This window comes from Plectrocnemia conspersa, unplaced genomic scaffold (assembly GCF_051122295.1).
Source record: "Plectrocnemia conspersa isolate PC_06_02 unplaced genomic scaffold, ASM5112229v1 ptg000009l, whole genome shotgun sequence".
NCBI lineage: Eukaryota > Metazoa > Arthropoda > Insecta > Trichoptera > Polycentropodidae > Plectrocnemia > Plectrocnemia conspersa.
Window position 1 is genome coordinate 11,169,006 of NW_028277173.1, and position 14,140 is coordinate 11,183,145.

The 14,140-nt window shown below is 33.4% G+C and overlaps 2 protein-coding genes across 12 annotated transcripts in view; one reads left to right on the plus strand and one right to left on the minus strand.

Annotated features, from left to right (window-relative positions):
- Window positions 1-1,131: 1,131 nt before the first annotated feature.
- Window positions 1,132-10,200, plus strand: Hip14 (palmitoyltransferase Hip14). The gene is made up of 5 exons (XM_088191719.1): window positions 1,132-1,880; window positions 4,359-4,526; window positions 4,600-5,122; window positions 5,469-5,710; window positions 5,771-10,200. Exons 1-5 carry the CDS (start codon window positions 1,200-1,202, stop codon window positions 5,993-5,995), a joined length of 1,839 nt encoding a protein of 612 aa, XP_088047845.1. The 5' UTR covers window positions 1,132-1,199; the 3' UTR covers window positions 5,996-10,200.
- The window catches only part of Mob2 (MOB kinase activator 2), a 192,325-nt gene continuing 186,333 nt past the window's right edge, over window positions 8,149-14,140 (minus strand). For all 11 annotated transcript variants that reach the window (XM_088191720.1, XM_088191721.1, XM_088191724.1 and 8 more), the window contains 4 exons: window positions 13,127-13,287; window positions 12,827-13,048; window positions 11,803-11,965; window positions 8,149-11,737 (listed from right to left, as the gene is read on the minus strand). In XM_088191720.1, coding sequence (XP_088047846.1) covers window positions 11,509-11,737; window positions 11,803-11,965; window positions 12,827-13,048; window positions 13,127-13,287 — 775 coding nt within the window. In that variant the 3' untranslated portion in view covers window positions 8,149-11,508. The remainder of the gene's footprint in view (window positions 11,738-11,802; window positions 11,966-12,826; window positions 13,049-13,126; window positions 13,288-14,140) is intronic.

Consider the following 14,140-nt stretch of genomic DNA (forward strand, 5'->3'; position numbering starts at 1 on the left):
AAAGTCATTCGCAAAAATTTGTTAAAAATCTTTTTAAATTAGCAATTTTTAACATATTAATATTATTTGTTAGCATTCACTTAAATATCAATATAGTTTTTTTTTTAAATATAAATACATATATGTATATGTAAACGCAAAATTATTCTGGCCTCGTATTTTTTGCGTCAGAATTTTATAACTGGTTAAGAGATAAATTCTGATTATTTAATTTGTTGCCATTATTATGTTTAATATACAGTGGGGTAACTAGACAACTGAACACATGACAGTTGAACATAGAGACAATTGGAATACATATATATTTATTAATTTATTTATTTAGATTTTATTATGGCCAAAACTTGGAGGTACTCTGTAACACTGACGTGACGTAGATATATTCTCTTGGCAAATTTTGGCGAACTCGCAATGGTCGGTTGCGAGTCCGACCTGCTGCCTCGTTCACTATACATTCATATTATATAAATCATGTAAACTAAACTACTTGTCAATAAAATATTACTATATCTGTGTTTTATTGCCACCTGTCACTTCCTGTCGCCAAAATATGTTCTATATTTATGTAAAATATACTGTTTTTATGTTGAATATATGAATATTAGTATGATAAATATCTACATACTAGTACTAATATTTTTTTAGAGAATCGCAAGTATTGATATTATTTAAATCTCGTGCTACACTGAAGCACGTAATACGTTCTCCAACTTCACAACTGCGATTTACTTCACTTCGTTAGTGTCACCATGTCAGAGTATCACTGTCAAAATAGTTTTATCATTGCGATTAATCCCGAGATTTTAATAATAAAAAATATTAATTATTTTTTAGCGAAGTTTTGCTATCCAGACGATATTCGCTCCTAATTAATCCAGCCGAGTGATTAGGTGTTGTCCACCGCTTTATTTATCAAATAGCGTTTCATAGCATGCCTAATTTTCAATAATAAACTTTTGTCATTTATACGTCATTGTAATAAATTCGATGTGTTGTTTGCTCTATATATATATTGTTCAAAATTTTGTCAAAGTTCGTATCGATTTTATGCCATGAAAGTATACGTAGTTAGAAGAAAGTGAATTGTGAATTGTGAATTGTGAATTGGGAGAGACAAAGAGGGATTAAGTTGGCGCACCTGCGCAGCTGTCAAACCGAGCAGCCGCGTTAGGCATGGTCGACCGATCGTAAGCGCCGCGATGTACGGGGGCGCGTGCGGCGAGTCCGCGCAGGACGCGGCCGACGGTGGGGGCGCGGGCGCGGGGGCGGAGCGCGAGCCCCAGGCGCCGCCCGCCGACCTCGACTACAGCGGCTTCGACATCGTTAAGGCGACGCAGTACGGCGCCGTCGCGAGGGTCAAGGAGCTGGTGGAGGCCGGCTGGGACGTGAACCAGCCGGACGCCGAGACGGTGACGCTGCTTCACTGGGCCGCCATCAACAACCGCAAGGCCATCGTGAAATACTTCCTGGAGAAGGGCGCCAAGGTGGACGCGGTGGGCGGAGAGTTGGGCGCCACGCCCTTGCACTGGGCCACTCGCCAGGGCCACCTCGGCGCCACCCTCCTGCTGCTGGCCGCCGGCGCCGACCCGTCCCGCCTCGACGCCGAGGGCTGCGCCTGCATTCACCTGGCCGCCCAGTTCGGCCACACGCCCGTCGTCGCCTTCCTCGTCACGCAGGGCGTCGACGTAGACATGCCCGACAGGGGCGGCATGACCGCCCTCATGTGGGCTTGCTGGAAGGTGTCCGCCGTCGATCCTGCCAGACTGCTGCTCACGCTCGGCGCCTCCGCCGGCCTCGTCGACTCGTCGCACGGCAACACGGCGCTGCATTGGGCCATACTTGCCCGCAACATGCCCGCCATAACCACCCTCGTTGTGCAGGTGTTATCGTTAAACTACTACTCTTCTTATATATAATATATAAATGACAACTTATTTGATAAATGGAAAAATAATATTACAGAACAAGCTGCAATCTAAAATCAAATTAAGTTCAATTGATTTTTTTTGCAATTTTTCACGCTTTGATTGATCTCAACTGTAACATGAAAAGCACAGTTGTCATTATCATTATCACGGTTAGACTCATCAGAATCGTTGTCTTCTTCGGGTTCATGTTGTTGAGGTTGGGGAGTTTTATTTTTTTTATAAACAATATCTATTTTTTTATTTTTTTTATAAAGCAGTGCCTCATCACACTGGCACCGTTTGTACTTAAACAGACCATGTCATTTTTCAATGCCAGTTCAAAAGCGGATAGTAAACATGTTCTGGCCTATCCACTGCCTGCTGTCAATAACTCTCATTAGGCCAAGATTGACAAATTCATTGATTAATATTACATTCATAAACCGACAATTTCCCAAACTCGTCCATTCATCCAGTGTCAGAAAGCTTATCACTTTCAGCTTACGCAGTTTATTAATCAAAATGGTTTTAACAGTTTTACTGTTCTTTATCAAAATGTCTTTAATTGAATTAGAAATTGTAGGCAATTTGTAACCACATTGTCTCGTCATTCGCCTTTGGTCATTAGAAGTAACGAACTGAACGGAAGACCATCTAAAGCTGTTATACGAGAAACTGTTAATTTGCTTTTATTTTTGTCGTTTCATCTTCTGTATCGGCGGAAGTTTTAGAACAAGATACCGTCCAAATCAATGCTCTTGCAGTACCAGAAAGGGCGATATATTTCAAGGAAGTGCAATGCAGCCTTTAAATAAGTATGAAAGCCTGAAGTTGTGCCTCCCAATGTTTTAAGTATCTTGTTACAGCTAATACATTTGGCTGAGAGATTGTCCGTAGCTTTCAAAAAATAATACCAAACTGTTGTCTTTGTTTCTGATAGTTTCATATTTAGGTTTATCTTTTTCAAGGTTTCCGAACTAATTGGAACATTCAGCCTGAATGTCCCAATTAGTTCGGGTATTATATCTCAAAAAGAATACCAATTATGAAGTTAATTATTCATATTTTTTATTACAAAATAGAAGTAACAACATTTTTCTGTGTTTTAAACTTGAGGGATTTAATTATCAAAATACGGATGAAGAATTTCTATATTCGCAAAATGTTATAACTAAAATTTATTATTGTTATATTTAAATTTTTTAAGATCTTGATAAAGAAAGCCTTATCAGGCAAAAAATATAATAATGTAATTATAATAGAAATACTGTAAATCCTGGTATTTTGAACCATTCGTTTTAGTCTGGTGTCCTAGTATTTTCGAGAGTCGGGATCCCAATTTGTGACCCCTAGTTAATACGTACTTGTTCATTATTTCTGACTCAGTTGGTACAGATTTACCCTGTTGTAACGCATTGGGCTTACGCCTGTCAGGTTACAACAGAAGATTTAATATAAATAAATAACAAAATCTTTCCTTGTGCATGGTTTGAGTAAGTTTGCGAATTATAGACAGGTTATTGAGACTTTTCTTCTACGTATTGTGCATATATTGTACATAAGATTGCTATTTTAAAGATGACTAGCGATATAATACTTTAAATTTTTCGGTTTTATTTAGTTATTATTATTTTTATTGTACTCAATTTTCTGTTCTTACCTAAGTTTGTCGGACATTTTTTCAACTTTGACGATTCAAAGAGAATATTTTTAGGTCCAGAATTTTAATATTGTTGTGGTCAGAATTTATATTACATGGGTTAGAATTTATATTAAAGGTCAGAATTTATATTAAATGGTTAGAATTTAAATACTACTGGTTAAAATTTAAATTAAATGGTAGAATTATTTTGACAGATGGTCAGAATCATTTTATTCGGTCAGTATTTATTCAGTTCATTGGTCAGTATTTATAAAGTATAGCCAGTATTTATATTAAATGATCTATACATTAATCTCAAGGTCAGTTTTAGATTGATAGATGGTCAGCATAATACATGATCATTATCAAGGTGTTTTAGGGCCAACAAGTCAAGCATGCTCTCCACCGCCGCTCTGTCGTTATTCCTGCTTCATTCGTCGCACTGAATACATTCGCCTCCTACATACAATTTAATAGATTCGTTGAGATTTGTATTGGGGTGTTCAATGTTCTGCCTAACCTGTCCAATAGTTTTGGCGCGAGCAAGATATTTTTAAAATAAATAATTTATATGTATTTATAAATATAATTTTTTTTTAGTTCATATGATCGTCCTATATTTTTATTCTAACCATTTGATTTGTATTCTGACCCTAAATAATATAATTATGAGCAGGTTGTTAAAAAATTCGGACAGAAATTTAATTTTTATCCTGAACCAAAATTGCTTTAAATTCTGACTATTTAATTTGTTGCTTTTTTTATGACCAATTTATTTGCCTCATATTAATTTAAATAATGATACGCAGGGAAAGGCAAGTTTGGACGTTCCAAATCTACGAGGCGACACTCCATTGACCATGTTGCAGTCTCAATTAGGAGCTCTGTGGATCAGCGCCGAAGTAGCCGACATCGTCAAAGAGCACGTTTTTGCACGTAGCAAAGTCAACATTTTTAGAAAGCTCATCCACGATAGAGTAAGGTTTTATCTTTAATTTTGAAACTATAATTATAATATAAATATTAAACGATTGCTGTGTTGATTTTTAGCGATTTCGATGGTGGGCCATGCTGTCGACGCCTTTTGTGGCGTTCTATCTCGTTGGTCAAATATTCGAAGCTAACACGTTAGCTTTGATCAAAATGTTCCTGCTCACCTGTCTGTATGTCGTCGTTCACACGATGGGCAGTTTGCTGTTTTACGGAGAGCTCAAGAACGTCTTTCCTCTTAGTATATATTTAGCGACGAAGCTGTGGTTTTACATAACATGGTTCATATTCATCATGCCGGTAGTGGACGCCACTACCACTATGGCCTTTCTGCTGTGCTCTGGAGCACTGTGGTATTGCTTTTTAAAAGCTTGGAAAGGCGACCCCGGCGTGATTGTGGCGACGGAAGAGGACAGGATCAAGAATATGGTCGATATGGCGTTCAAGCTGTCCCCGTTTCAACCCGCTTTCTTTTGTTCGTCTTGTCTTGTGAAGCGGCCGATCAGATCTAAGCATTGTTCAGTTTGCAACAGATGCGTGGCTAAGTTCGACCATCACTGTCCTTGGGTTGGAAATTGTATAGGTAAATATTAAGTTTTACAATTATTTTTTTATATTAGAGTGGGACATAAGTATCCACTTAATTTGTGATTCCGTCTACCTGAGCGTACTATAAAATATTTGTAAATTAGTTTAATACTCGAGGAAACTGCTCCATCGCTAGATTATAGATCTGATTTTTGTGTTATGAAAAGAATTGCTCAATATATTTCACTATCATTAAAATCTAATAATAACATAGACAAAGCCATAGAAGACTAGAAACAAAAAAGGAGAGAATAATAGAGAAATTGTCAATTTAAAACAACTTAAGTTAAATTGTATTTTTTTATATAAATATTGTATTTTATTTTATTTTTACATTATAGGTGCTAAAAATCATAAACACTTCATGGGATTCTTACTTTGCCTCATCATGATGTGCTGTTGGCTTTTGTTCGGTTCGGCTAAATTTTGGGGCACCAGATGTCTGCCGGAGTCTAAAGATAGTGACTTCATAACCACGCTCACCGACATCGGTCATTGTAATGCATGGGTCGCTTGGGTGGCTGCCAATGCTGGACTGCATCTCGTTTGGGTGTCTCTTTTGACAACGTGTCAAGCTTATCAGGTGATTATTAAAAATATAAACACGTTCTACAAAGTGGATGTTGACCGAAACTTCTTTCAGGTGCTGTATTTGGGCATGACGACAAACGAGCGTATGAATAAAGGCCGTTATAAACATTTCCAATCTGCAGGAGGGCGTTCTCCATTTACGCGAGGCTTTTTGAACAATTGCGCCGATTTCATTGGCATGTCGATATGTGGATTGGCCCAACCGAAGAACACCGACTGGATGAAAGTCTATCACTCCGAACAGACCGAAGGAGCCGACAGGTGGAAATACGTATGAGACAAAGATACCCGCCCTGAGGGAGATATGGTTTGACATTAGCGTTCACGATCGCTTATTATCATTATATTGCTATTTGTTTCATTTCATGATATGAATTAAGATTTGTAAATATGAAACATTCCAAAAATCAAAATGATTGTTATGTTTGTTTATTTGTTTGAAAATTACGTTTATTTAAAGACATTGTGGCTTCTTAATCGATCTTTCTCACATCATTGGAATTATACATATATTATATTTATTTTATTTCATTCAATAAGGAAATCGCAGACAATCGAACTATGATTTAACATATTGAGTATTTAGTACAAACTTTTTTATAGTTATTAATCGATAAAATGGCCATGCATTTTATTTTTAATACGTACAGATGAGGCACAAATATTGTTTAAAAAAATGTGAATGTCTTCTTTATTTATTTTTCAATTTTTATTTAGTTATTTCTAATCATTATTTATTGTGAAAAAATGAAGATATTTACATTTTTTTATAGCAGCATTCGTGCCTTACTTTTATATTTTCACTTATATATTTAGTTTTATGTATGTAAATAAAGAACAATTATACCGGTAGTATATGAAAGCCAAACTAGTCAATACCTGGCAGTGAATTTTTTGATTAATACATGTTTTTTAACACAATGTGAGTTGTATTAATTTAAACCTCGGGCGGGTACTCTTAACTATGCATTATTACAATAATAATATTACACAATACTCTTTAACATAATATTATTTATATATAATGAAATATTATCACAAATAATCGTCGATCGGATTGTGTGAAATCATGACATTATTTGTTCATCAAAATTTAAAAAAAATATATATGTATTCTTTAAATTGAACGAAGGATATCTGTCGAGTATGTTAGCAAAAACACCAAAAAGTATAATTAATGGCAACATATAATAATTTTAATATTTTTTCTTCTTGATAAAAGTCATATTTTTAAGCGGCTGCTTCTTTACTAGTAGGTTTATTTCGTGATTTTTGTCATGAGCTTAATACTTAAGATAAGTCGTGCTATTATTATTATTATCGTTTTGACGAAATCGCGTCTTCAATTATTACCATGTGATGAATGTGAAATCTGCGACTGGTATCGCGTGAGATTAACGACAGCCTTAAATTTTAATTGTACTATTTATTGAATATAATGAAGAGCCGACTGACACTAGTTGACCATCAAATTGGTATTTTTTTTTAATAACGAAAAGGGCTTAATGTGCTCAAAATAATTAATTGTGTTCTAAGTACGTATTTTTATATTTACTTAACTAATTCTAGTATTTTGTTATAACAAATCTGATATGATTTTGAGAATGAAAATGCATTTTATTAAAATTATATTTTTCTCGTACATAATGGTTTTGTGGTGATAATTTATAATTTTTTGTATATAATTTAAAGTTGAATATAATTTTCTAATTATTTTTTTTATTTTTATTCATCATACCTTTCACCTCATATATTTTCTATCCTTTCTCCTCGGACGTGAAGACATAGAAATGTTTCCGAACGAAGTTTCAGCAAGCGTACGCCACAATTCATGATACTGTATATAGTTATTGTATTATAAACTTTTATTTGTTATTAAGACATGCATTATTTTTTTTAAATTTAAGGATGTGTTGGTATATTATTGTATCTTTATATGTCACATATCTGATGAATACATTTAATATTTAATTCATCTGTATATATTAATTAATAATTATATGTCATATACAACTGTTAAACTCAAATAAGTATTATTAATTATAAATGTATTATATAAATAAAATCTAAACGTATTACGTTTGTATAAAAATGTATACACTTCTTGATTGTTAAAAAATATTTTGTCTTTGTTTTGCAATCTATATGTCAAATATAAAAATCCAGTTTTAATTTAAATCTGCCTAAGTGTCGATGTGCTTAACTTTTATATCTTTTCGTAAGAAGCATATATTGCAAAACCGGCGATGATATGCTTCTATTTTTTAATGTGTATTTAATGTTGTACTGAACACATTTCGATTGTGTCGTAACATGCTTTGAAATGAACTCTTGAATTTAATAAAATATTTCATTACAATCGGTTGGACTTGTACATATTTTTTACTCGGATAGTGGGATTAATTAATACACAACAATAAAACATTCCACAACATCTTATTAAGTTTTATTTATACAGAACAGATTCGGCTACAAAATGTTTTTTTTTTGCATAGCTTGAGCAGTTAGTGTCACCTCTGGATAATGATACGCAAGGTAATAATGCTGACTGCTTGCTGGTGGCAATAATACATAATAGGATTTGATATACAGATCTCAAACGGATCACTAAAATAACAGCATCCATAGCTTGTCAGTAACCTCTGTAAAATACATAAATAATCTTTTCTTCCGATACGCTTATTGTACATTACAAAAATATATCCCCATATACATTTACAAATAAAAACAAATGGACTTTTACATTAACATGTTAAAAAATGAAATCGACAGGTATATCATATATAATTCTTCGAGAAAATTAATAAATAATCACAAACGTTCATGCAAATATTCAATAATCTAGAAAAATATATATATGCATAAGGCTAATTCTTCAAAAGGCTTTATATAAAGAAAGTTGAAATTTCAAAAATAAAAATAATACACTTCTATATATATTGTATATAATTGATATTTATTTATGACAATATAGATGTGACTTTAAAATATTTTCTTTTATAATATATATATCAGCTATGTAAAAAAATATATAAAACTTTCGTACCTTTTACAGAGGTTATTGACAACTACAAACAAATATATAACAGTGCAAATGTAGGTGGCCTTGTAAATTTTTTTCTTTTTAATTTTTTAAAGCCAAAGATTCATCGGTAATTAAAAGGTAACCCCACAAAAAATAAAATGTTTTTACGTTATTTTATCAAGTGCCACCTACAGCTATTACATTATATCGTTTTCTTTAAATCCTATTAATATATTTACACGTCATTTTGAGCAGTGCGGCATACACTACCCTCAATAATTTTTCCTTACAAATTTGGATTCAGTATATACTTATTAAACATGCGGGTGAAATTGGTAAATGTGCATTAAAGTTACATGCACAACAAAAATAAAACATAACACAACTAAAGTACGATAAAGATACACACGCGTGTGATAGATACAAATCGATGGGACAATTTATTTTAATTAAAAAAAATATTAACGAAACAAACCACAAAACAACAGCAGGTAACTCGTGATCGATTAATGCATCACTATTAAATGATAAATAAGGTGCTATTGAAATAGCTTTATAATCATTTCCAAGGTCGATAAAATTTTGTATCGGCAGACGGCTACTCGACGGTTTAACATTAACGTAAGCGCAAAAATAAAACATTCAAGGTGATAGGATCAAGTACGCGTTATTGATTCGCGACAATGCGACGACTGTATCCAAAATGAAGGAAATTTTCAAATAAAACACTTATTAAATCAGATTTTTTTATATAAAAACTAACACTTTTTTAATACGACAATGAGGCTGCCACCGACAAGTTATATAATCGCGAATGGTCGACAAGGATCTAAACCCGATGAGATGCGTTTCTATCATGTAGTTTTGCCTAACGTTTCTTTTTTTACTTTATTGTCAACTTCAATAATCATAATAACATCAATAGGACAGAGAAGCAAATAATAATTAAATCAAAATTACAAACACAACCTCAATTTACAATTAAAAAACAGTGGCGATCACGATCATGATTGCAAAATAAAACGTCAATCGCGTCCACTGCGATCATTTGGTATAAGTAGTTAAAAAAAATTGATCTCAAACTTTCAACACACTGCACTATATCAGTATTGAGTCTAAAAAATAACTTAAAAAATAATATTTACAAAAAAATCACTCGTTCTATACGGAACTTTTATAGTGACTACTAATACGTGTACTTTATACAAATTAAGATTTTTTCATACTATAAGGAACAACTAAATTGCAATTTACAAAAAAAACTCGACATTTTATCATAAATAATATTGAAATAAGCTGATTACGACAAATAATATCGGATAAATGAAGTGAAGAATCATGTTCACAAAAACTATCACTTTGAAAGGAGATCATAATATAGTTGACGTATCTTAACGCAGATTAAACGAGCAATACGCAAGATCACAAAATTACAACATAAAATAATGTTTTTACCCATTTTTTTAAATATACATATAAATATAGTCGTATGCTTACATCCAGTTAACAGAATTAAATCGATATACAAAATAGCGAAAAATAGATTCATCTAATCACTATGGAGATATTAGTAACTCGTCAATAATTTAAAAAATAATAGTTTCGGTTCTAAAAAAAACAACTTATTCTTCACCTGGATCAATAAATAAATTGTGCATTATACACTAAACGATTTTTTAAGAAGTGAAAAATCTAATACAGATAATCATCCTATCGTGGTTGTTAATAGTTTAATTTAAGTACAAGCGACTAGGTTCACATTGTTTATTTAAAGTCAAATTTATCCATAGAGAATCGATAAAGATTCGCAATGGACAAATTCGACTACATATATACAATATAAGTTAATAAAACATCCTAGCATTCAAACGGTCCTAAGATTTGACGCAATTACGAATAGATTTCTTTGAAAAAATCTAAATAAACATACCGTTTCATATATTATACGACCACTAATGGAATAAACTTTAGAAGTTCAGTAATTTCAAGACGGATTCGATACATAAATTAACAACTTTTTAAAAACGTATGACTGCTCATCGATTAATTATTGACTGTCGCGTGTTGCGCCGCGGATTCGAAACTTCAATGAGATACTCGACCTCATCGGAGACTCGCTCGCCGCAGCCGAGGCACTAAGCTCTGCTAGGCAGGACCGAGGTCCGTCCTACTACTCGCAGCCAACTGGCCAACTGTCTACTTTATCATTTTTAAATTAATTACTCCAATCTCTAAATATTTACAACTATACATATTCAACTTATATAGATTTTAGACTTTTTATCATAACCGTAACATTTCAATCTTTTTTATATCTCCATAGGCAAATATTTATGTTCAATCAAAATATAGATAATTTTTTAGTAATTATATATATGTATATATATAATAAACCTTGGAAGGTTCTCATTTAATAAATCAATATATCACACTAACTCATTTCAGAAATGAGGTTCATTAAAAGTAAACGTTAAACTCACTGTGTGTGAACGCGATTCAGTAAACTAACAAATTTTTGAAATCATACAATAATAAATACACAAAATTAATTAACACTAACGATTCCAAAAATTTGTCGTACGACGAGAACAATTTTTATATCACAATCGGACACGAAAGTTGCGTAAGATCAGAGGTTTAAGTAATGAGCGGGGTTCACACACAGATAAGCGTTGAATAGACATTCAGAAGTCGTGATAAGGCAGGCAACAGACGCCGAGAAGGCCACCGCCGAGGGCGAACGCGGCCAACAGGGCGGCCGGCCACTAGGCCGGCGCCGGCGCGGCTGCTGTCGGAAGGCGGACCTGCGACTCGGGCTGCGCCACGATCGGCCGCAGAGACGCGTCTCCGTCCACGAGCGTCGCGCAAGCGCCGGTCGTTGTGGTGCTCGAGGCGGTGGACGAAGCCGTCGACACCGGTTCGTCCGTTAGCCTCAGTGCTATTTCGAGATCACGCAAGACTTCTGTCTCTTTGGATTCAATTAAACTAAATCGTCTGAAAGATAAAATTGGAAACGTTAGATCGTGTTCGAGCATGCGGTAATTTCATGTTTACTTTACCTGTGAAAGGCGGTTATATGGGCAAACGTGAGATTTAGGTGGGCATGTAATCGAAGCAAAGCCACCTCTCGAAAATGTGCAGCATATAAATGTGCTATAACGTGGAACAGTAACCGTAGAATTTTTCGAACTATACTTTCAAACGAAGTGGGGAATTCATTCGCTGCAAATATAAAATATTTTATAAGTACAAAAAATTCAATGTAATACAAGAAAACAGCTGGTTCACGTTTCCATAGTTTTACACATCAAGATGATACACAAATGTTATTACAAAAATATATTTATATTCGTTATTCTATTGAGCAAGTTCAAAGAATTGTTTACATAGCTGTAAATAAAAATTAAGGTATCTCACCTATATGAAAAATTGTTGTACATTATTATTAATAAAACTATGGATGTAAATGTTCCTTCGATCATTTTATAAGATGTGTCAATCTACGATTTAAAAAATACCCTTCTATATTTGAACCTGAAGTCATACATGGAGCATAGGTACTTCTATGCCAAATATGTACAAGGAGGAATGATTATCACTCTATGCAATAAATCTGGAGTCCCACAAGGTAGCGTCATGGGATATTTTAATAATTATAAAGGACACCACAATGCCTACATTTTAATGATACAACTCAACTCACATTACACATTGATATATCTGCAGGAGAGTCAAAACATGATCCAGAACTAATTGAAAATATTGAGAATTATAGCAAATACCAAATACGCTCAAGAAGCATTCACCATAAGAAGATAGCGGAAATGACAGCAGCATTTGATAAGAATCCCAGCTTACCGATAAGACAGCTGTCGGCAGGACAAAGAGTATTTTGAATACTTAGTATAAGGACTTGTTTCTAAATACGATTCAACTAACAAGCCACCACTATTCAATATAAGTATTGTGTGGGTGTTTTCTGCAGAACTTTAGATGCGATATGATAATTAATAAATTTATTTTTTCATTTGTGAACTGGCCGTTTACAGTATATTAATATTATGAATATGTATTAACACTTACCGTATTTGGTAGGAAAAATATTTTCATCACTAACAGTTTTTTGAGTGAATGTCATGACATAATCAATGTACTGTGGTGCAGCGACACGGGTCTTCTTTCCCTTCTCGTCGAACCACGGGTACGCCCGATTTCCTGGGCCAAGCATGTCGGGGCAGGTCGCCGGCGTGCAGAATTCGCTTACGGTTCCATAAATAAGATTAACGTGGTCAAACAGCGCTAAAGCTGAAACAGCAAACACGTTTTGTATTAAGCAACAGAATAAATGCAAAAAATGTAGTCGTGGACCAATTCAATACTCACTGTGTGATGCTAGCCATTCGTTATAATCTATGCCTTCGGGTATTTCTACTACTTGTCTCATATCCAAGTCAGGCAATTTTCTTTCTAATAATGTTTCCTCTAGATATAACTTAGGATCTCCTTGGGCGGCATCTCCTTCTCTTTCTTTGCGACGCGCCTTTCTGTAAATAAAATAACGATATGTTAATAAAAGATATGAATTAAAACCGTACTATTGTTATGCATGTTTGTGTGTAAGTGAGAGCATTCGCTTTTTATACAATAATAGCAATATAATCTTACGGAAGTTGATCGTTTTATTATTAATATAAATATATATATATATATACATACAAAGTAGACCTCCCAATAATACAGTGCTATTTGGGCGCACGTTACTTTATGTGTGAGCGAGACAAATGGAGTATATCTCACCACGCTAGTGGAAATATATATCTACTAATGAAAATGTATTTGGACTTCACTGATAAATACAACCATTTATATATGGTATGTAAATGTATGTATTGTATTACTACATATGGAAAAGTTGAAAGCATATAATTTTACAAGCACCTGCCAGAAAATTATATTTTTATTGATAAAAATATATATCTACCAGTGAAAATGTATTCCAATATGATTTTACTGAAAATATTTTCGGTATAGATTCGACTGTTTTTTTTAGATTTTCTTTAAGAGAAGAATCAGGGGTATTCGGAAAGTTCACTGACTGGTAAATTCGTTGAATGGAAAATTCACTGACTCCGCTATTTGTCGAACGGAATGTTCACTTATTCTACAATTGATCGCCGATGATTAATTTATTAAAAATAATTATTTACTTTTATTTTTTAATTACTTCAAATATATCGCATTATTATGTAGGAAATATTTTTTTTAAATTATAAATTAAAATAGTATATTCAGATTTATATAATAAATAATAATACTTTGATTAAATCAAAGTACAATTGAATAAATAACTGAATATATATATATAATATATGTAAATTTAATGATAATTATAAGCAA